Source organism: Zasmidium cellare (genome assembly GCF_010093935.1).
Source record: "Zasmidium cellare ATCC 36951 unplaced genomic scaffold M409scaffold_28, whole genome shotgun sequence".
NCBI lineage: Eukaryota > Fungi > Ascomycota > Dothideomycetes > Mycosphaerellales > Mycosphaerellaceae > Zasmidium > Zasmidium cellare.
In genome coordinates, this window is record NW_022986972.1 from 91,615 (window position 1) to 113,163 (window position 21,549).

The 21,549-nt window shown below is 54.4% G+C and overlaps 7 protein-coding genes across 7 annotated transcripts; 3 read left to right on the forward strand and 4 right to left on the reverse strand.

Annotated features, from left to right (window-relative positions):
* Window positions 1-30: 30 nt before the first annotated feature.
* Window positions 31-2,652, reverse strand: M409DRAFT_56988 (uncharacterized protein; the record flags this gene model as incomplete). Its single annotated transcript, XM_033813473.1, has 1 exon — window positions 31-2,652. The coding sequence occupies one exon, from the start codon at window positions 2,650-2,652 to the stop codon at window positions 31-33; it is 2,622 nt and encodes an 873-aa protein (XP_033664766.1).
* Window positions 2,653-3,131: 479 nt separating this feature from the next.
* M409DRAFT_68147 (uncharacterized protein) lies at window positions 3,132-3,674 on the forward strand (the record flags this gene model as incomplete). The annotated part of the gene is made up of 1 exon (XM_033817702.1): window positions 3,132-3,674. One exon carries the CDS (start codon window positions 3,132-3,134, stop codon window positions 3,672-3,674), a length of 543 nt encoding a protein of 180 aa, XP_033664767.1.
* A 281-nt stretch (window positions 3,675-3,955) lies between these two features.
* On the reverse strand, window positions 3,956-5,368 carry M409DRAFT_68148 (uncharacterized protein; the record flags this gene model as incomplete). Its single annotated transcript, XM_033817703.1, has 2 exons — window positions 3,956-4,011; window positions 4,072-5,368. 2 exons carry the CDS (start codon window positions 5,366-5,368, stop codon window positions 3,956-3,958), a joined length of 1,353 nt encoding a protein of 450 aa, XP_033664768.1.
* Window positions 5,369-6,904: 1,536 nt separating this feature from the next.
* Window positions 6,905-8,143, forward strand: M409DRAFT_56991 (uncharacterized protein; the record flags this gene model as incomplete). Its single annotated transcript, XM_033813474.1, has 1 exon — window positions 6,905-8,143. The coding sequence occupies one exon, from the start codon at window positions 6,905-6,907 to the stop codon at window positions 8,141-8,143; it is 1,239 nt and encodes a 412-aa protein (XP_033664769.1).
* A 1,869-nt stretch (window positions 8,144-10,012) lies between these two features.
* Window positions 10,013-14,896, reverse strand: M409DRAFT_56992 (uncharacterized protein; the record flags this gene model as incomplete). The annotated part of the gene is made up of 1 exon (XM_033813475.1): window positions 10,013-14,896. The coding sequence occupies one exon, from the start codon at window positions 14,894-14,896 to the stop codon at window positions 10,013-10,015; it is 4,884 nt and encodes a 1,627-aa protein (XP_033664770.1).
* Window positions 14,897-15,098: 202 nt separating this feature from the next.
* Window positions 15,099-15,404, forward strand: M409DRAFT_25658 (uncharacterized protein; the record flags this gene model as incomplete). The annotated part of the gene is made up of 1 exon (XM_033807786.1): window positions 15,099-15,404. One exon carries the CDS (start codon window positions 15,099-15,101, stop codon window positions 15,402-15,404), a length of 306 nt encoding a protein of 101 aa, XP_033664771.1.
* Window positions 15,405-17,327: 1,923 nt separating this feature from the next.
* M409DRAFT_56993 (uncharacterized protein) lies at window positions 17,328-21,418 on the reverse strand (the record flags this gene model as incomplete). The annotated part of the gene is made up of 2 exons (XM_033813476.1): window positions 17,328-19,578; window positions 19,623-21,418. 2 exons carry the CDS (start codon window positions 21,416-21,418, stop codon window positions 17,328-17,330), a joined length of 4,047 nt encoding a protein of 1,348 aa, XP_033664772.1.
* Window positions 21,419-21,549: the final 131 nt, after the last annotated feature.

Genomic DNA, 21,549 nt, shown 5'->3' on the forward strand with positions numbered 1-21,549 from the left:
ATTTGGGGAAAGTTGCGTTGGGATTTGGAGTTATGAGCGTACCTGGACCTCCTTCGCCACGGCATGGCACAGCTCGGTGCGGACCCCGGCGCTCGTGAGCACATCAATCCACATTCTTTGTGTATCACTCAGGCGATCGTTCTCGCCCTTGACCTCGGCGAACATGACCTCACCCTTGCCGTGCTCGTCAATCCTCCACAGGAACAGGTCTGGCACCCCACCTCCACGTTGGCCGTACTCCTGGACGATTGTCTTCATCACTGTACTCAATGCCGCTGACGAGAAGCACGCAGCGATTTCGAGAAGATCTTCCAGAGCATACGTCCAGTCAAGTCCAACGACGCAAGTCTTGCGCTCAGAATGCTCGTCCCATACGCGTTGGATCAAAGTTCCTGCATCGCCATTACTGATCTCGTTCAGGCGAGCGTTGACTTCGGAGATTCTGGACGGGTAAAAGGCATCGCTGTGCAGGTCCAGTGGGCAAGTTTGATATGCGGTCTGGAAGACGTTGGGGATGTAGACGAAGAGGACGTCGTAGAAGAGGTAGGCGAAGAGTGTACGGAGGACGCCGCCTTCGCTGTGGTAGCCCTTCCATCCAAGGGCGCGGTAGCTGGAAAGACACATCTCTTCGACGCTGCATTCGGCCTCAAGTTCTTTGGCGGCCTCTTCCTCCTCAGTCGCAGCATTTACGTTCACGGCAGGGTCCACCCAGATCGTCTTCGCTCCACGGTTGCTGAGCTTCGCATTTTGGTCACTACTCCGCCTGCCATTCGTCGATCGATCTCTTTCGATGCGTATACCTTCGAAAGTACGCTCCTTGGCCTTGGTTAGGCGCACGTGTTCAAAATCATGCTGCTGTCGTTTTGGGATCTTCAAAGACTTCTCCAGCTTTGTCGTTCTCTTTTGCAAGTCCCGGTGGAAGATGAGGTGTGTCAGTTGGTCCTGCAGGCCGACCTCGCACGTCTGAAAAGCAACGCGCTTGAAGTGCTTCTTTCTCGAATCCTCGTCCTTGCATTCAGGCGGAGAAGGCAAATGAAGATACATATAATGTTCTTCTAAGAGTGCTTTGCGCTGATACCAGTCGCCACGGCGTGAGGTGTGGAATAGTCGTTGGTCCAGGAGCTCGCAAAGAATCTCGTGCTCGCGTTTGTGGTCTTTGAACTTGCCTGTGCCCATCACATATGCTGCTTTGTGGACAATGCGAGTGTAGACCCATGCAGGGGACAATCGCCGCAGGTATGCTCCTTCACCAGTGCTGTATATGCTGTCTTCCTTTCGTTGTTCCTCGGCAAGCAACACTTTCCAGCGTGGATAGACTTCGTCGAAGATATCCAAAATGGTCTGTAAACTGTCCTTCGTTGGCGTACCGTTGAATTCGAGGATGTTGTCGACACGGAACTGTGTTCGTACTGCCGCCTCAAACTCGAGAAGTAGTTGTCGAGATGCGAAAATGTTAGCTGATCGTGAGACAATGTACTCTGGAAAGTTGCGTCGAGCGATGCGGGCAAGTATGATCGTGGTCAATGACTTTTCAGTCCATTCGGTGGAGCGATAGAAGACAAGGTGAACACGCTCGAAGAGGCTCAAGGTAGGTAATGAAAGGCGAATGCAAGGACCAGTCTCAGCCAAGATCTTATCAACGAAATAAGAATCGCGATTTTCAAACTTCCCTGGTGTTGCCTCCCGGCTCGAATCATCGTCCTGTCCAGAGCCAGTCGAGGCTGCAGTCTCTTCTGTATCGGATCGTCTCAAGCTGCCAAAGCGTGAGAGAGACGTTTGTTGTCCGCTTGCCTTCCTGAAAGCTTTCAAAAGCTCCGTCTTGTTCTTCCCTTGAACCTTGGCATCCTTTGCAAATGCCTTTAGCTCGTCTAGGAGAAGAAGTGAAGATGCCTCTTCCAGGTCCTTGATACAATCCTGCGAGCGGTCCGCGAACGTGAAGCTGCCGCCAAACGTTGTACCAACGGGTGGATCAAGCTCGCCAGGGTTTTGCTGCTGCTGTGACGCTGGTGCAGGCAGCTCTCTCGCCTCCTGCAGCTCATCGATCGCGGTCTGTAGATCTGCAATGTCGCTGTGATATCCAAGACGATTTATGCGATGCCAGCTCGATGTCTTGCGCAGGAACAACCTGACATAGAGGTACTGACCCTCGTAGGTCAAGGCTTGCCATTGCTTGAAAACGGCATGTTCTGCCTCGTCGAAGAGGTGGCTTTCTTCCTCGAGGACTGTCTCCAACGCTAGATTGAAAGCGTCCACATATATCGAGCTTTTGCCTCTGATCCATTTATTGCCGTCTAGACGCTCTTGTAGGCTCAGCTCAGCCTGCTCAGCTGCCCTCGAGGCTTCGTAGGCTTCGATTGCTTCTTTATCCGTCTCGATAGGAGGAAGGGCTGTTTCGAGATCTGTTCGTCGTACTCGAGGCTCTGTTCCGAGAATCTCATTCTCACTGTCCTCATCGGAATCAGGAATCTCCTCTTTTTGAATCTTTGACGCGCTTCTTTGGACAAAGTCGGTTAAGCCGCGTTTCAGCCGCTTGGCTGGAGGTGTCTTGAATTCGTCTGCATCGTCATCAAAGTTCGTCGACTTTGGGTGAGGTACTTTCTTGCCCAACATGGCATTGTGTTTGGACGTGTGGCTGTCCTGCAGCATGTTCATTACCGCATTGCTAAGAACATGGAGCTGAAGATGAAGTCGACGTCAGGGCCATCGCGACCAAATGCGAGATCGCGCGTCGCGTCGACACGTGACCTGACTTCTCAATTTACCGGCGGCGAGATCTCAATTGTATGGAGGAAGTGATGTTCAGTACGTTCACATCGCACAAGATCCTCGACTATGATGACAACAGATATTGGATAGGCTAGTGACGGAAAAATATATCTTGCAAACCATCTCTCCGTCAACGAGCACGTGAAGGGCCTCGTCGCATGACGTACCCTCAAGACATCCCACTGCACTTCGTCTCGTCTTCACAAGCATCTCCATCTCCCACATCGTCGCCAAAAATGCGCCTAACAACGACCTTCCTAACAACAACCCTGGCCCTAACAACCCAGGCCCAACTCCTCCCCTTCCTCTCCAAACCCTCCCCAACCCCCGCCCTCGCCCACCCCAACCCCGCCGCCCAAAACCCCATGGCTGCCGCCCCAAACAACCCCCCTGGCATCCAACTCCCACCCACAGACTCCAACATTCCCCCCGACGCCCCTGCCAACGGCGACATAATCCTCTCCGACATCCTCGGCACCCAACGCCCCATCACCATCTTCGCCGGCTTCACACGCGACATCTCCAGCGTCCTAACCCGTCTCTCGACCCCCTCGTTAAACACCACCGTCCTCGCCCCCCTCAACACCGCCATAACCTCCCTCCCGCGAAAGCCCTGGGAAGACCCTCGCGAGTACGCTGTGTTGGGGACAGAGGCGTACGAAGGGCAGGAGGGCGAGGATCGCGCGCAGAGGAATTTGAGGAGGTTTACGGAGAAGCATGTTGTGACTGCGTCGCCTTGGGGGGAGGGCGAGAAGGTGGAGACGATGGGTGGCGGGAAGGTTTGGTGGGAGAAAAGGGGTGAGAAGGTTGTGGTTATGCCTGGGAGTGTGGAGGTTGAGAGGGTTGGGGGACGGGTGGCGAATGGGGAGGTTTGGGTTTTGAAGGGGGTGTTGAATTATGCTTCTTGAGAATGAGGTGGGAATTATTGGGGTTAATTGGTGTTGCGGCGTATGGTGGAGTGGAAGGTGTTCAGATATATGAGATCAACGACAGACATGATAATATCTTCAGCAGACTCATCTGCTTTCGCCGTGAGTTGCCATGGATTCAATTCTCGGAGTAGATTTTGTTTCGTCATTGCAGTGCTTTTATTTCCCATCCAGGTTCCAGCACTTGGTCGACCCAGACCGAAAATCGCTTCCTTCCACGCAAAACGCCCTCGCTGAAGTAGTGAAAATCTCTGCCCTCCTCAAATCGCCAAAGTCGACGCATTCTCCGACACAGAGCCCGGTGCTCGATCGCGTTCTATATCAGAAGGGTTAGATGTATATTCCCTTCGTGTTTTGCTTTGCACGTCGTCCTTACGAATGTCTGGGGGCATATCCAGCTGGGCTTGCTCGGCCGAACGCTTAATGCCTGCCGCTGTGGGCGACAGCTTCTTCTCAGGCTTGTTCTCTTTTTCACTTCCGTTCGTCTCGCTGCTGCCGTTTTCGCAGCTGCCCGTCTCCCATGCGACTTTTGCTGCGGCGGCGGCTTTGTTGGCTGCTTTCCGCTCGGCTTTGGTCATCTTGGGCTTCTCGAAGGCGCCGATTTCGAGCCTCTGGTCGACGTCTTTGGCCATGTCCTCCAGATCTGAGTATCCAAGCGTCTTGACAATGTCGCTGTAGCTCTTTGTTGCCATCATGCTTTTGTAGGCTTGCTGCTTGCCTGGTATCATCTGACCGAGCAAATACTTGGTATTTCCCCACCGATTTTCGACTTCCATCGATGTCTTGACGTATTCCTTCACAACTTCTTCCCAGCCTGCTTTGCCGCCCTCTGAGTCTGGTCGAAAGACCGAAGGATTTGTCTCGGCCGCAGTGGCAATCATGGCACCGTCAACACCATACTCCTCCATGAGTTTCATTGCCTCATCGCGGCTCGTCACGTCTCCGTTCATGAGACATGCGACGCCTGCTTCGTGGCATATATTCGCAATCATTTTCAGCTGGTCCCGTATCGCGCGTTCTCGAGGTCTCATCGGTGTCGTGCGGCAGTGAACGGTAAGCCCAGTAATTCCTGTAGCGACCAACTTTCGAACGAGCGCTTCGGTCTCCTCGGCAGTATCTAGTATTCGAATCTTGACGCTGATTCCTATCTCATTCGGCTGGCCGACATCTCGAACAAGCGCCTCCAATATCGAACACAGCTTCTCGGGAGTTTTGAGCAGAGCCGCGCCCATACCGCCGCTGGTGCTGAACGGCTTCGGGCATCCAGCATTGACATCAATACCAGCAACGTCAGGCGCTATCAGTCTTGCGGCTTCCACTGCAGTGTCTGGATTTGCAGTGCCGATTTGGTAGATCAGTCTGCGGCCCTCGCGCTCAGGATGTAGATGGTAGATGACGCTTTCCCGCTGACCCAGATTCAGGCTTGGGTTCTTGGCGCCGTTCGAAGATATTCGAGTGAAGTCTACAGTCTTCGTGGCGGCGTTCTCGTGTCGTGTGGTGCCGATGAGTGCCTTGTCAATCGTTTCCGGCCCCCACACAAGGTCTGCGCCGTACTTCAACGCCAGCAATCTCGACGGGCACTCTCCACTCCTGACCATCGGCGCAAGGACAATTTTCCCTCTGTAATCAACGCCATTCTTGGGGATAGGGACCCTTTTCGCAGCAGCAGCCATTGTTCTTAGCATGGATGGATGATGAAGCGTGACGAGGTCGTGCGTCCTGTACTCGGAAAGTATCGCCACCCAGAAAAAGTAAGCTGCGTCAATTACCGTCAAGCTGTGTCAATTACGACCGGATATCAGGTTAGTTCTCCCCGGGCCAGTAATTAGAAACTTCTTATCCAGTCCGGTCGAAACATACTTGCCCTCAAATCTTTCCCATGCGCACCTGCATGCTTGTGTTTGACGAGTAGGCAGCGCGCGCAGGCCTTCGACTTCCGCTGACCGATTCATGTCAGGCCGTCCGAGATACTTCTTCTTTGCTGCCGCGAGATGCATCTCAGTCGGCAGTCAGGATCATGGTGTTCTGGGGCAAAGCAGTATATTCATTAGTATTGGGGCAGCATGCGCGCAACTGTCCAAACACTGACGCTGCCGACAACGAGCTCTTCATGGAAACGCTGGTCTTCTTGTACCTTCTGCATTGCATATACTGCAAGAATGTTACGGGCTTGCCTCAGAGTATCTGGCGTGTATACACATGTCTCTGTTCCGGAAGCAGCTGCTGAGCAATCTTGCAGTCTGGAACGAGAGAAGTCATTGTAATGCCATATCATCACCGGCTCCCATCCAGCTTCTTGCACCACCCGGAGTGAGCAGTCGAGGACGAATTCGAGAAGTTGAGGCGATGTTCGACGCTCTCACGATATAAGGCAGGATAGGCGAGGCGAGCACGCTCATAGGGCGAATTGGAGATGGAGGAGGCGGTAGTCGACGCTCTCACAGAAGAACAAGACGAAGAAAGGCGAGGCGAGCACGCTCGTGGGGCGAATGGGAGACGGACGAGGCGGCAGTCGACGCTCTCGCCAGGCACATCGAAGATGAATGAGGCGGTCGACAACGCTCTCACAGAAGAATCAGACGAGAGAGGCGAGGTGAGCACGCTCATGGGTCGAATTAGAATGGACGAGGCGGCTGACGACGCTCTCTAGATGGACAGGTCGACATTAAGGATTTGAGGCGGCTGCCAACGCTCTCACAGAAGACGACACAAGACCGCTGAGGCGGTCGTTGACGCTCTCATCAGGCGATTCGAACACGGACGAGGCGACTGTTGACGCTCTCGAGCTGGGCAGGGCGAGATCAAGGATGTGAGGCGGTTGTCGACGCTCTCATCAGGTGGTTCGAAGGTGGATGAGGCGGCTGTCGACGCTCTCATCGGGCGGTTGGAAGGTGGATGAGGCGGCTGCTGACGCTCTCATTTGGGGGATGGATCGGTGTATCTGCCAAAAGATGAAGTCGAAAGCTGTTCAACAAAGGCGCTGGAGTGAGACCAGATTTAAACTTTGCGCTAGTCTTCTTAGCGCACGTCGCTTGGCTTCTTGACTTCAGTCTCGTCGTTTGTCTCTGTTTCTCTTGACCAAGCATCACAGACATTCTGAAGTCGCTTTGGCTGTTGCCCGCGAGCTCTTAGTTTGGTGCTTCATTTGCTTTTTAAAAGCATCTTATCTCGGCGGGCTCTTCAGGGAGCTCGCCTTCACCCGAACCAAAATGGCGCCAACTTCATCGGCATCATATTCCTCAGCATCGCATGAGACGGCACTGGATCGCACAGAGACAGTGCCACGACACCAGCTTTTGCGCCTGCCCGCAGAGCTGGTCGCGGCTGTCATTGAGCAAGGCGACAAGAAGGTCATCAAAGTCCTTCGACTTGTGTGCAGGGAACTGCATGGCACTGTCGACCCGCTCTTCATCAAGACCTTCTTTGCGCATCGTTGCCATTTGTGGACGCAGTTCTCCCTGGACGTCTTGATGAGAATCACGGATTCGCCTCGACTTCGTGCCGGCATCACCTCGATCGCGCTTGGACGACCTTCCCTCAGGATCACAAGCGACGACTACAACAAATACGAGCTGCGTGTTCACCACGCCTGCGAGACAATGGCTCGAAAGCAAGGCTGGTACCAGAAGGCTTTGGTGCAGATCCTCAACAATCTTCGCGACGTCCGACCATCACTGGAAATCTATGGAACTCAAGATTCGAGGAGGGATGCATATGGATACAGCGAATACTGTCGGCTCCTCAGAAGCGAGCAATGTCGGGATCAGGCGCCAGCTTGCCTGGGATCGAAGCCGGCAGTGTCCGACTGGCAGTTCTCATCGATATTCCTGGACTCGCTCATAGAGTCGGACTTCAAGGTGGCTCGGCTCAAGATGCCCATCGATCGTATGTCCATCCTGCCGCCTTTCGTACCAAAGGGAATTCGATTCGGCTTGAGCGTGAGCACTATGACGTTGCTTGATTTGGACATCAATGGCTTTACGTCCGATATCCTCTCTGACCTTCGAACTCACTCTGGGTCGCTTCGAGCTCTCAGCACGTTGATTCTGCGTAACTTTCCGCAGGCTCCCGAGGGTACGATTACCAATGTGCGCCTTGTCTTCTGGACTTTGGAACTGAGGTCCATCAAGCTGGTAGACGGCGTGACTTCCTCGAGGGAGCTGGACGCTCTTCTCAGCGACCACTGCCGCACACTCCGGTCCTTGGAAGTCACGAACTTCAAGATCGACTCATCGGATATCTCCCTCTGGCACTGGCGCTCGGTACTTCGCGATCTGTGGAAGGAGTATAGCCTCGATGAGCTTCGCTTGAGCAATTTGATGCCATGGCCACGGAAGGTGGAGGGAGCGTGCTCTGACTTCCGAGGTGCTGATCAGGTACAAGCTGGCCTGGCTCAACTTACAGACACCCTGCCGGCATCACGACCTGCATGGAGTGACGACATATAATCATCGTGTCGCACCCAGCACAACGGGGCAGAACATCGTCATGGCTTCGAACAGACCGACAGCACAAGCAATACCGCAGCGAGGAAAACTGGAATGCCAGCAAACAGAACGGCCAGTCCACAAGACCTGGAAAGCCAGCGCACGAACGTCGACATCCAGATTCGGATCAACTTCACCACTTCATGCCTCTCTCATCCTCAACTGCATGAACCCCAGGGACGTACTCGACGGTACTCTCAACCTCATGTGTATCAACCCTGAGACATCCAGATCGCTACAACAACGCACGACCTAGTCCAGCATTGATCGATATACGACGATTGACGAGGGCTTGAGCTCGCAAAAGCAAGGGCTCTACCTGATTGGAGATGCAAAAGGAGGTTTGATGGCATTTCGGTGAGCATGGAAGACATGAGCTGGTGCAAGATGCGGGGGACGGGGGAACAGAGGCAAACAAACAGTCGACAGGGGCTGCGGGTAGACATTGTTGTAGAGGGATAGCATCAAATGGAATTGTGGTGTCGTTGTTCAAGCAGACTCTTACTTCAAAAGATCGAAAGACTCCGGCATGATAACAGTAGTGCCAGATTTTGGGTGAATCACGCGCTATCCACCTCGCCGTTCCGCCAGCTTCCCCTGAGGACAGTCTGGGGCATTCTCTCCCACCAGACATCTAGGTTGGAATGCCTTACTACTGACTCAGCTCAGGTACCTTTCCCATCGTCTGTCGATGTTGGTTCGAACGCACACAGCTCTTCGGTAGCCTCCGTCTGCCGTCACGAGATACTTGGCATGCATATGGTGCCTCAGCTTTGACAGGTGAGTGATTTGACGTACCGGCCTCACACGGTCCTCCTTTAATGTAGTAGTGAAAGGCCTAAGGAAGAATAAGAAAGCTGTGTCGATTGACATGTTAATAGCTGTGATGTTAGAACAAAACAAAAGATTGGACGATGCGGGAGTCGAACTCGCATCCCCTGACTCCGGGAGTTAACGGCGGTACATCGAACTCCCAAGTCCCAGGACGCAACTATAGTATCAACTGCACGGTGAAAGGTGATACTAGGCCATTAGGCCAATCGCCCCTGAATCTGATGGGAATCGCAAGACGGATTTGACATGATAAAGGTGTGTTAGCAAGCCTCTAGGTTGGAACAAAACAGTATCTGCGCAAAAAAAAATCAAGAATCTGTTGGACGGTGCGAGAATCGAACCCGCGACCCCAGCCCCCGGACGCTTTATGGTGGCAGGTTCCACCGGCGCCGGGTTCCAGCGTCCTGGATAGATAGATGCAAGCTGGCAGGTTCCAACGACTAATCTAGCTGGGTGCCTTACCACTAGACTAACCGCCCTTTGAAGTGATTGGAAAGATCAACATTGGAATTCTTCATAAATGCAACCCGTTGTTCTCACTTCACATTGCATGTGAATGCCAAGACCGGTCACGTGGCGCCGCGAGGTGAATGTTCGGGAAATAGACTTTTTGTCGAAACCACTAAACAATCCAAGAGTCAATCACTAATATGGCCCAACCGGCAAGCTTATGAGTACAGAGCATGTAATTATCAAGATAAATGAAGCAGCACCAGTTCGTCTCTTACGCCAATCGGCACGAGGCTGGGACCACAAGCGGTAAATAGTAGACATTATCTGCTGTTGTCGTCTCAGGCACCCTCGAATTGAATATGGCTCGATGGGTCTTCACACTATGAGCGCTTTTCGGTACTCTGAACGAATTCCTTGCGTCTAGTGGTGCCACCAAGGCATCATTGTTAGAGCTACTGACTATCCAAGCCGTATAGAGAGAACTACAACAATTCTTTGCACAAGTTTTCTCCATTCGCCGGTTTTATTCAATTCCAAACTAGCTCAATGAGTCTTCTCCCCTAGCTGCCCTGCTTGCGCCGTTGCGCGGTCTGCTAATGTCCGGAGGCGACCTCTGAGACTGTCGTCGGACACCGTGTGGCCGAACTGAACGCTGAGTCTCCTGGCAATTTCCTTCATAGACAACTCTCCAGATTCGAAAAGCTGCCGGAACAGATGCCTGGGACGAGAGCGACCCACCCTGGAACTCGAGGCCTGGTTCCGGCGCTCGCTTACTCCCTCGTTCTGCGCAGCATTAGTGTCGAGATCATAACTTGCTTTCTTGCTTCCTTTGAATATCATCTTGTCAGCTGTCTCCTTTCCGAATTTTCGAGTGACTTCTCGAACGATTTCTTCGCGGCCCTTGCCCCTGTCGCGCAGAGCTCTCCTGAAAGTCGCAACTTCAAGCTTCAACGCACGCTCCTCCGTGCTAAGATCAGCATTTCTGAACACTAACCGGCCGGCCACCTCCTTTCCGAACAGACGAGAGACTTCCTGCATGATTTCTTCGTTTCTCGCGGCCTTCTTCTGTAGACGATTTCTGCACAAGCGAACCTCCTGCCACAACGCAGCTGCCTCCGTTCCAAGATCAGCGGGGTCGTTGTCGGCCACCTCCTTTCCGAACAGACGAGAGGCTTCTCGAATGACTTCTTCGTAGCTCGCGCCCTCTGCGGGCAGTGCGGTCCTCAGGATCCCGAGACTCTTGCTATCGCTGCATGTGCCCTTGGGTCTCAAGTTCTTGGCCGCCTTCGCTCCGAATGCATGAGTGACTTTCTCAATAAATTGTTCACGATCGCATGCCCCTGTCCTCGTCGTTTGCACATTGCGTTCTGCCTCCTCTTCCTGTTCACCAAAAGTGTCATTGCCATGAGCTTCGCACACCAAACCAACATTGGAATCGCTTCGTATCCACCTGCTTTCGGGGTCCTCAACACAATCCTCGCAGCCATCAATTCGACTCGAGTGAGGGCCAAGGCCGAAATCATTACGATGTCGCCTAAAGTCCACCACAGATCCATGGTTGCTGTCGACAAAGCCCAGAGTTCGATCGACATGTCCATCCGTACTGACACTGCCCTGCCGATACCTGCCGAGATCCGTCTTGAAGTGTGTGACGACAGTCAACGCTTGGAGGAATTGGGCGTGTGAATAAATGCGCAATGCTTCGCTCGAGGTGTCCCCAAGGGCGACCAAATCCAGCGGGGTTCGTGGGTCATCCCATAGTGTGGCAAGGAGGGTGCTGTCGTAGTGAGCCCATGCACTCCATCCGTTTGTCCGGAAATGAGCAGTGTAGGCCAGATCTTGTTCAGCTAATGCCATTGTGATTCGGAAGTTGAGGTTTGGCCACCTGTGAGCCAATGAAGACCAGGAATCGTTTTGAGTCGTTATGCCATCCCAACCTGTGCAAAGTAACAGAACATTTGTCTGCGGATCTTCAGGCGCCAGGGTTGCCATCTCGTCCAACGAGTCCAGGATATCTCTGATCTTGAGCGTCGTCGAGTCTTTTGAGGTAGGATCCAGGAACACTTTCCTGCTCGATCCCGGTTCCAACACATATGGCAACCAACACTCGTTTCCTGTGGCCATAGCTCGCTCAATATCCGACCATTCTGTCACAGCAATCCGCTCGATGCAATTCGACGAGAAATAGTTGCAGTATGTGGTATGAAGCTCAGTCGCTCTGGTCGTCAACTGCGCGTAGGTATTCCATTGTGGTCTCGAACGGCTTATCCTGACACAAGATATGCAAAGTGTGAAGGCTTTGCCCAGGTCGTCATCCTTGGTGATGGAATCCTCTGACAGTGGCTCAAAAGTAAACTTCATCATGTCTGTCGCCATGGATCTTCCGGGTCCTTCGCGCAAAGTCCACAGCACAGAGTCGGATATGGATGCATCAGCGCCTTCGTCCATGATGTCGATATCAGGACTGAATGTTTCGGTGTAGTCGCAAAGCCAGCCACTGATGCATTCTTCTCGGCTCATTCCCTCGCGTAGATCGATGGTTTCTGAAGAAGTGCCGTCGCAGATCTCACTTAGGGATACAGGTCGACCCTGACTCTGGATGAAGTCGCAGATAGCTGTGACTGCTGGGTACTTTGCAATGCCGACCAGCGAGTCCGTCTGAGCATCAAGATGTTCCGTTTCCTCAGCACGCTCGCTTCGACCTTGGTCCCGATTGTCGCCCACTTGGAAGCCCAGGCCCTTACGCCGAGTTTGCGAAGTTCCACGCGCGTCGCTTGCAGTAGCGGTTTTGCTCGGCCTGGGAGCACCGGCTCGAGACTTGGTACGATCGTCACGACCGTTGCGCTCACCTTGTTGTCTTGTCGTTGGCTCCAGCTCTAGCTCGGAGCCATCCTTCAGCACATCTGGAGACTCCAGATGCTCGTCAAAGATTTCGTTGTACACCTTCTGGAGAGTCGTGAATCTGGCTCGCAGGCCATAGTCTCGCCTCTCTTGACTGGTTTGAGGAAGAGCGCCTGTCCACGTCTTGCCTGTACGTGCGAACAGATCGAGAGCCAGCCAGGTGAAAAACCCGCAGTCGTGAGCGTTGTTCTGCTTGGGACACTGTACTTTCTTCGGCTGCTGCCATTCGACACCCCCCCAGTTCAGATCAGGATGGAGTGCAAGGAGTTTGAGAAACTCCACCATCTCCGTGCAAACAGACTTGGAAAGATCGATGTCCTCGTATGAGTCCACAATCTCACACGAACCTTTCGTCTTCTCGTGGTCGACAGTGATGATCACCAAGACCCAATGCATATTCTTCACATTGTATGGAATGAGGATCGTCTTGGTTGATGGGTCGATATCGTGGAACGGAACCTCTTCGAAACGATCTTTTGGCGGAATACCAGAACCATTGCTGAGGAGCCTCTCCAGCTTCACTGTGCGCTCCTTCAGGGCACGAACGGTGTCTTTGGTAGATGCCGGCCCCGGATTCCCATCAGCATCGGTAGACATTCTTATCACGAAGAGATGGAACGAAGACGAGTCGGCAACGTAGATCGTGGAAGTGCCCTTGAGATCTGCCGCCAAAGTCAGCCTGGTTGCGTGTGTGAGCCACATCATCAGATCCGTGGATGCCCATCCATCGAATTCAAACACAGGAGGCGCCAGCGTTTTGACAGCTCCGTGGGTGAGGTGAAGCCACTGATCCTGTTCGCCAGCCGCCTTTAGAAGATCCAGCCTGTGGTCGTTCATCGTAACTCCGTCTGGTCCCAAGGCGACCTTTTCCTGAAGATTCTCATGCAGCTCTTGGGCACGGTCTGCGAGTCTGATGAGGGGCGCCGCAAAGCTGCTCTCGTGAGCCAAGAGACTCCGCAATTGTTGCTGATAGTCAGCGTGATCCTTTTCAGCTTGCTGGATGCCAGCTTCCTTCTCTCGCTGTTTCTCTTGCCGCCTGGCCAGTTGTTGCGCTTCCTTCTGCTCCCCGGTCTGAGGCAGCATCGTCTGGGCAGCGGTGTCGAAGCCGAGTCCATCATCGTTGGTGAAATTAAAGTCATCGTCATCGAAACCCGTAAGACCAAAGATTTCGGCGTCAAGATCATCAGCGTTGTCATCGTAATTGTGGTGGTCGTCATCGCCGTCCTCTTCACTCTGCACAAAGGGTGTCTCTTCCTCATCAGCTGGGCCTTTATGCGATGAGATGGATGGACTTGGGGGACTGCGGGCAGGTGGATCCGAGATTTCGCCTTTTGGCTGCCCGGATTCGTGGTCTTCCGAGTGTGACGCACTGGTGGCTGAGTGTGCTGTATCATGCAGCGGAGTCAGTGCCCTCAGGGAGCGTCGTGGGCCGGCACCTTGGAGTTCAATCTGCTCCAGTCCAATGAGCATGTGGACGGCCTCTCCAAACACGTCGCCGGGCACTGCTTTGCCACTCTCCTCTGATAGGCCTCGGATGACATCGCCGAAAAGTACACTCTTGCCTGGCGGGATAAACCTAGGTATCGATCGTTCTGCCTCCTCAAGCGAGATCTCTTCCCTTGTATCCTCAAAATCGTCATAGTCAGGCGATCCACCCGATGGCGAGATTGATGCAGATCCTGTGGATGTGGCACTCGACCCGACGATGACCACATCTTTCACTGGGGTATTCTCGACACTCTGCAGCCTTGGACTCTTGAAAGCTGGCTGGAGCGGCTTTCGAGAAGGGATTGGTGCCTTGCGAGGAGGAAGATTTGGCGGCTTGCGAAGAGGCAGACTTGGTGACTTGCTTCTCAGATCGTGGCTCTCGCCAAAACGGATCTCATCATCACGACGACGAAACGTATCTCGACTGCGTGGGAGATCGCGTCTTGTGTGGAATTGGCGCAAAGGAGTTGGTGACCTGCTCCTCTCATATCGCCTATCTCTGGAACGATAGCGGCCTCCTCGATCTGCACTTCTCGAGCGCTCTCGCCGTCTGCTTGTCTCGCGTGGTAGATCCCTGGAACGATAGCCGGTTCGATGTCGAAAGGTGCCGTCTCGGCCGTGTGATGGATATCCACTTCTCTCGAATGATCTATCTCTAGATCGAGATCGATCTCTATGGTAGGCTCGGGTGTCTCGACTGCGTGATCGATAACGGTTCGTGTGAGACCTACTCGCCTGGCGTGAGGACCTATCCCTGGATCGAAGACTATCACGGCGGCGAGGAGATTCATCTCGACTGCGTGATAGATCATCACGGGCCGGGCTTCTCGAGCGTCTGCGAGTAGCTGGTGTTGGCAGGCTGCGCGAGAATCCATCACTTGGTCGCCAGCTGGATCCTGTTGTCACTGGCGCCGCGATCTTAGCCTTTATGTGGTCAATGTACTCCCTCTCCTTTGCATCGACCGGGGTGATCTTACCTTCACGCAGCTGGCGCTGGCGTGTGCCTCCAATGGACCTAAAGTAGTCCCTTGCACCCATGGTGTGGTGTGTGTTTTTAGAGCTCAGGTCCCTGAAGACCCGAGCGAGAGACAGCTGTGACGTGCTTACACGGAGGTTCAAGTCGATGCATGCATCAAACAAGAAGCCTGAAGAGGGAAGAGAAGAGAAGCAGGATTCTGGAGATGAGGTGAGGTTGGATCAGGGTGCCAAGCCTCGTGGCGATGCATGTTGGGAAGTCACGATGGATCTTCCAACCCAGACGGCAGGTATGCAACCTCCAGTTGGCATCATGTCCAAGATCTTCCCACAGGTCTTTGAGCAACAGGGCAACAAGCGTGCCGAACGCATTCCCTGCGAAGCGAGCGACCCATTGCCAGATTCTTCGTCGACGGCGACGCCGCTGGCCAGACCACTAAAAGCCAGGGATCAGCCCAAGCGGTACGATCTCCATCGAGTTACAGGGTATTGTTTGGAATACCGCTTCCAAGAGAGGCTGCACCTGGAAGAAAGACCTACCGTGACCGGCCTTTGGGTCTTCCAGCCATGACCTGACGATACTGGACCAAGACGGGCCTGATGTATGACTGAGTGGAAGAGTTGGACAGATGGAAGACTGAGCATCGCTCGTGGATGAAGGACTTCCGGTATGATCCCATCCTTTCAATGGTCTGCTGCCAGTGCCAGTTTACGCTGAGGTTGTCGCTGTGGCAGGGCATCTGCCACCAACTCGTAGTATACATTTTCTTTCGCGATGTGGGTACCGAAGCCATGTGCATTTCAAAATACAGTGCTGTCGACATGAGGTGAAGTCGACCACCGGGGGAAGCTTCACGTTGCCATGCCAACGATACTGCTTACTTGTGATTCCGGCTTGACGGTATTGAGGACTCTAGCTGGTCTTGGTGATTCCGGACGCCAGTCCTTCTCAGAGACCTGTGCTGGAGTCTTGCGAATAATGACCAGCATCTACCGATATCTCATGAGCGCAGTCGGTTATCAGTCCACTCTCCTCTTTCAGTGTAGCAGAGCAGAACTCCGATGCCAACCAACGAACACTTCATCCTGCCTGCGTACATCCCATCTCGACACCTGGTTCACGCTCTCACCTCTCAGCATCGACCACGTCTTCTCGGCATCAACCCCGTCTCTTCTCTTTCCAGCCTTGGATCGGCCTCATGCTGATATGGCAACGTTCTTCATCCAGGCGCTTCATATCTGACCTCCGAGCTCTCCGATTCCATGGCCGAGGATGACAAGTCGGCATATTTGATGCGGCGTGCTCACGATAAGGAAGTGTTGACCAGCAGCAAGATGTGATCACAGGAAGCCACTCGTACCCGTTCTGGACGGTCCCACTTTCACTTCCGCAAAGTGCTGCGGGCATTCGATCGTACACCAACCACCATGGAAAGAGCGAGGATAATGATGAGCCGGCGGTGCAAGAGCATGGAAAGGAGGAAGAAGCCAGGGCCGCAAGAGGTAGTTATAGTTGCCGGTTATCTTCATCGTGGCCGGGGATCTCGGGTTTGTTCAGCTTGGCTCTCAGTCGAATTGCGCAGATAGGTAGATTGGGACCAACCTTCATGGCCAGTATAATGTTCTTGCTCTCGCTCATGTTTCAATTGCCGGCCACAAGCGTCGAATAAGTTGATAACACCGGGCCCGCCAGCGAAGTCAGAGCGTCCTTGTGTGGAAGAGCAAGATCATGCGATGAGCGCCGTCAAATGCATTTCCTGACGTGGGCAGGCATCGTTTGTTGGTCAGAGATCAGCAACCTAGCGGTCTGATCTCCGTGTTCAAATGCCGCTTCCTGCAAGATAACTTTGTGCTGATTGGTGGGTCGTGGATACTCGTGGTGGTGCTCCAGCAAGCGACGGCGCCAGACTTGCATGATCTAATGATGGAGATACTGCTGTGGAGAGGAGGGAGCAGAGAGCGTGGGCTTTGTCTAGAATAAAGAATTGACTTGAAGGCTCGGCCAAGGAGCAAGGCAGCATGGCCTGCGCCAAAAGTGAACGTCCTCGACTGGTCAGAGAAATGCCCATGTTCTGTTCTCGATGGAAACTGACCTGATACCCTTTCCTTGGAGCGAATGACTGCAGTGCCGTTCTACCGACCTCATGCTCGAGATCCGACACATTGTTGTTGGACGTTGTCCCTCCATCCGCCAAGAGCAGTGCAGGTATCGGGAAGTTACGAGGGGAAATGCAGCAATTTCATTCTCTACCGCAATCTGGCTATGTACACGTGAATCATCTTGGAGCAATCATTACTGATTGCGCACTGTGCCCCGTCTGCTTCGCACAGTGCTGTCGGCCCCTCCATAATCTGGTTGCAAAACCTCGACGTGCGAGGCCACCTTTCGGTCCGTCCATCCAATGTGATTCAGAAAACAACGACGAAAATCAAAACCCGCTCAAGCTCGCGGCATATCTCCCATCACTAGCTTGTCAGAGGACCACGAGCCTCTCTATGCACCACCTCGACCACGGCCTCGACCGCGGCCTCGACCACCTCGACCACCTCGACCACGACCGCCACGACCACCTCGACCACCTCGACCGCCATCGTCGCTCTCGAAGAAGTTGCCCATTGGACCCTCGCTCGCTGGCGGGGCGTCGTTGGGGAGATGCTTGGGTCGCTTCTCTGGTGGCAGCAAGCCTCCTGGCTGGGCAGCGAATCCTGTCGTCGGGACAGTTCGCTTCGGGCCAGCATAGACTGGAGCCAATGCAAGAATTGGCAGCAGGGTGTTCTCCGTGGGCGCATTCGGTACCTCGCAAAGGATGTCGGCAATGTCGGTATGACGATAGATATCACCCTTCTCTTCGAGGTTCTTGACGAGCGCGTTGAAGTGCCCGTATGCTCCCGCCTGCTCGAAGTTGCCCTTGTCGTTGCTCTTGAGCTTCGCGGCCCAATTGGCCACATTGCCGAGGATTGTCAGGCAGTCCTTCGCACGCGTCATCAGGACGTTGATGAGGTTCATCAGCTTGATGAATCCGATCGAGGATGGATCCTCGGGGTCATTGCGCACGAAGCTGATGATGATGGACGCCGCTTCGAAACCTTGGATGTCCTCATGAGACCAAACGCGGATGGCCTGGAGCTCGGGCCGATTCAACTCGAAGATGAAACCCGAGATCATCTCCTTCTGCGCCTTGTAAGGCGTGGCGATGATGATATCCGTGGCGGTTATACCGGACGCGACCTGCCACTGGGCATGCTGGATGGCAGCCAAGGCTTCCTCGTAGTTGGCCTGAGACGTGCCGCCCTTCTTCACGGACGAAACGCCGTCGACCTGAAGAGCGACACGCGGACGCTTGTTCCAGAAAGACACTCTCCCCCACATGTCTCTGAATGCCCTACGAGTGGCATTGTCTTCCTTCGTACACTCTGCGTCCTTCAGGCCAGGGTAAAGCTGCCAATCTCGTAGGAAGTCGGCCAATCGTGGTGCCATGCGATACTGGGTGTCGAAAATGGTGAGATCTCGCTGAATGTGCGTGAATTCCTGCTGGATCTGGAACAAGGACAGGTCGATCCACTGCACGAAAGGATTGGAGCCTCTGGAGATGACTACTGGCGGAAGCTGCTTGGGATCACCAGCGAGGATCATCGTCTTGAGGCTCTCCATGAAGCACGCAGCCGGCGTCAGGGTGTCGGGTGGAGTGCACTGGCCTGCCTCGTCCACGATGAGTATCGTCGGCTTGTAGAACTCCAAGGTCGGGTGGCACGACGAATTGTTGGTGCAAAACACCGCCTTCAACTGAGCGAAGAACTTCGCGGTGACCTTGGCAGCGACGTCCTGGAATTCCGTCACAATCTCGTCCAGTCTCCTCGAATTCGCCTTGCGGTTCGGCTGCCGAGGCATGGTCTGAGGGAGCAGTTGACGCATCTCCTGCACTTTGTTCGCAAACAGCTCGCACTCCGTGACAGTCTCCCTCGCCTGGTTGGTGTTTCCCGGCGGAGTGATGTTCTTGTTCACCACCTTCTCGACCCACATTGCCATCTTGGCAGGGAGATAGTCGGACACGTCGTCACCGACATCGTTGTCGTTGGCAGTCAAGAACGCAAAGACAAGCGCAAGGCGCTTGTTATACTCCTCCTTCTCGACCTCATCAGCCCAGAAGTTGTTGGCCGGGGACGCCGTTGATGCATCAGCCATGTCCTGATCGGCAGTGGCATCGGTGGCGTCTGCGGTGTTATCTTCCGCTTCAGGATCGAGAGGAACATCGAGAGTGGGAATCTCGAGGCCGGTGATCGTCTTGCCGTGCATACCTGACCAGTCGAAGCCAGCGTGAGCACTCTTGAAGAGGATGTACTCCCATGGCTTAAGCTTGCCCTTGCTCGAGTCTTTCTTGTCGTTTCGCTTCTTGAAGGCCTCGTACAAGTTCTTCGTGGCCTGGTTTGAGCCTGCGGTCCCAAGAATCTTCTCCTTGACCTCAAGCACCGCTTGCAGTAGAACGGTGACGACGAAAGTCTTGCCGGTGCCCGGTGGACCCCACAGGAGCTTCAGTCCATCCTTGCTCACGAACACACTGAACACAGCCTCGAGTTGACTGCCGTTCAATCCCAGATTCTGAACATGCTTGACCAGCGGATTCGTACCGGTGGCGGGATCCATGGAGTTCCGCAGCCCCTCCCCGAATGGGCTGGTGTCGTTGGCGATGGAGTCTGGGCTCCAAAGGCGATATTCGAGAGGTAGACTCCCTTGCGTCGCTGCTGGCCTGCCCGAAGCTTAGCCAAGGCGTTCATCTGACGATTCGTGGACATGTTGTCTGCGACAAAGTCAATGCTGCATTGGTGCTCGACGCTGGGATCATCGAAGTCGACATCAAGCTCAGGGTTGCGCAGCTTGCAGAGGGCAGCAGGAGTATCGCTGCTCATGTCGTCAAAGGCATCCTCGGCTATACGGCCCGTGAACTCGACCTTCTCGCCGCCGTAAGAGAGGGCAATGTCCACGCGACGACGAAGCTCGGGGACGACGCTACGGTCGTGCTTCTCCAGCTTCGGAAAGATGAGTGAGAGATGATATTGACCGTTGCCGAACGACCGCACGCGGCACTTCGTCCTATCCTTGGCCAATGTGGTGAGTCGCTTCAGCTCATCCCGGGATGTCTTGACTTCGTACGCCAGCGCTGCCTTCATGCAAAAGGCGGGTGTGTCCGTAGAGGGGTACTGACGATGCTCTGGACGCTCGATGCCAGCTATGCTGAAGATCTCAAAGCGCGTGGGTGCGCCATTGCTGTCGTAAAACAGCTTGGCCTCCTTGATGAGCCAGCGCGGGTATGGTATCCAGTTGCCGAGGTCATCTTGGAACGGAAAGTCCTCGTCAGTTATGCTCTTGCCCGCCACTAGGCTCCACCACCACATGTTGCCGATGTGTGCGTTGGCGAAGCAGATGGTCGTCATGTAGTTGCTGACATCCTGCACGACCGGCGGAAGAGGGTCGGCATCCTTGCTGCCAGGCCAAGATACCACACGAAAGACCGACATGTCGCGAGATAGCGTAATGGCGGCGATTGCTTGGTCGGGCTTGTCCATTGACGCTCGCGAGTCGTCTTGGCGGAAGCGGGCCTGCAAGTCATCCAGCTCATCGCGGGTGATGTTCGTGAAAATGACGTTTCCGGTGGCGCCAGACGTCGGCACGTTGTTCTCGTCGTACAGCTGAAGATCGGTGCGCCAGAGCTTGCCGGTGCGTGTTGCCAACTGGGTGAGGATGGCGGGAGGAGATTGCTTGTCGCTCAGCGTTGTCGAGGGGCCACCTGCCGAGAAGTTGATGCCAACTCCATCCTCACCACGGTCGAGGCTGTTGGCGTAGACCTCGATGATGACGCTCCGGCCTGCGCTACGCTGAATCTTGAAGACGACCGAGGGCAGCTGCGAATTCGGACGAAGTCCAAATTTCAAGAAGCGGCGGGCTTTGATTGTCTCATTGCCGCCGAAGACCGGAGTCGGCCAGCCAAATGTCGCGCCGCCCAGGTCGTTGATCATGACCATGGCGAGAGTATCACCCTCGGGACCGGCAACCTTCTTCGTGTCGAGGGAGAAGGTGACAGTCTCCTTGCCACGGTAGTCAAATACATCCTTCAGTGGATGTTGCTTGGCGTGATCCATTGGGAGATATTCAGGGTAGAACTTCTTCGACTCCTTGTACTTCAGCTCCTCGGGAAGGTCCTCGATCGGGATGACCTCGTAGTCCGTCTCCTCAAGCTCGCTGTCGCGCTGAGTGCCCATGGACTTGGAACGCTTCTGAACCGCTTCCTTGAGTCTCGCGTCGTCTGCGAGTAGTCTGAACCGATTCTGTGTCGATGAAGGAGCGGCGGGCGCGCCGTTCGCCGTCCGAAAGCTCGCGGTACCCTGCCAGGCGTTGGTGTTGGATCCAGTTGAGTACTGGATCGAGTGCGCACCTGTTGGAGCGGGATATGGTGGAGCAGATCCTCCTGAGAGGCCCTGCGAAGGGTGCTGCTGAGCAGCGGCAGCGTTGTTGCTGTTGTTTGTAGCAGAGGCCCCTGAAGGCCCCTGCGAAGGGGTTGACACCACGGCTTTACGCCGAGGCGGTACCATCTTTGGATGCGAAAGAGCTAACTCAATCGCAAATGCCGTCGGACGGATGAAGAAGAAAGAGAGGAGAGGAAGCGAGGAGCTCGAAATTCTAAGTGGGCTTGCGCGCCAGCGACGCACAGACCGGAAAATGC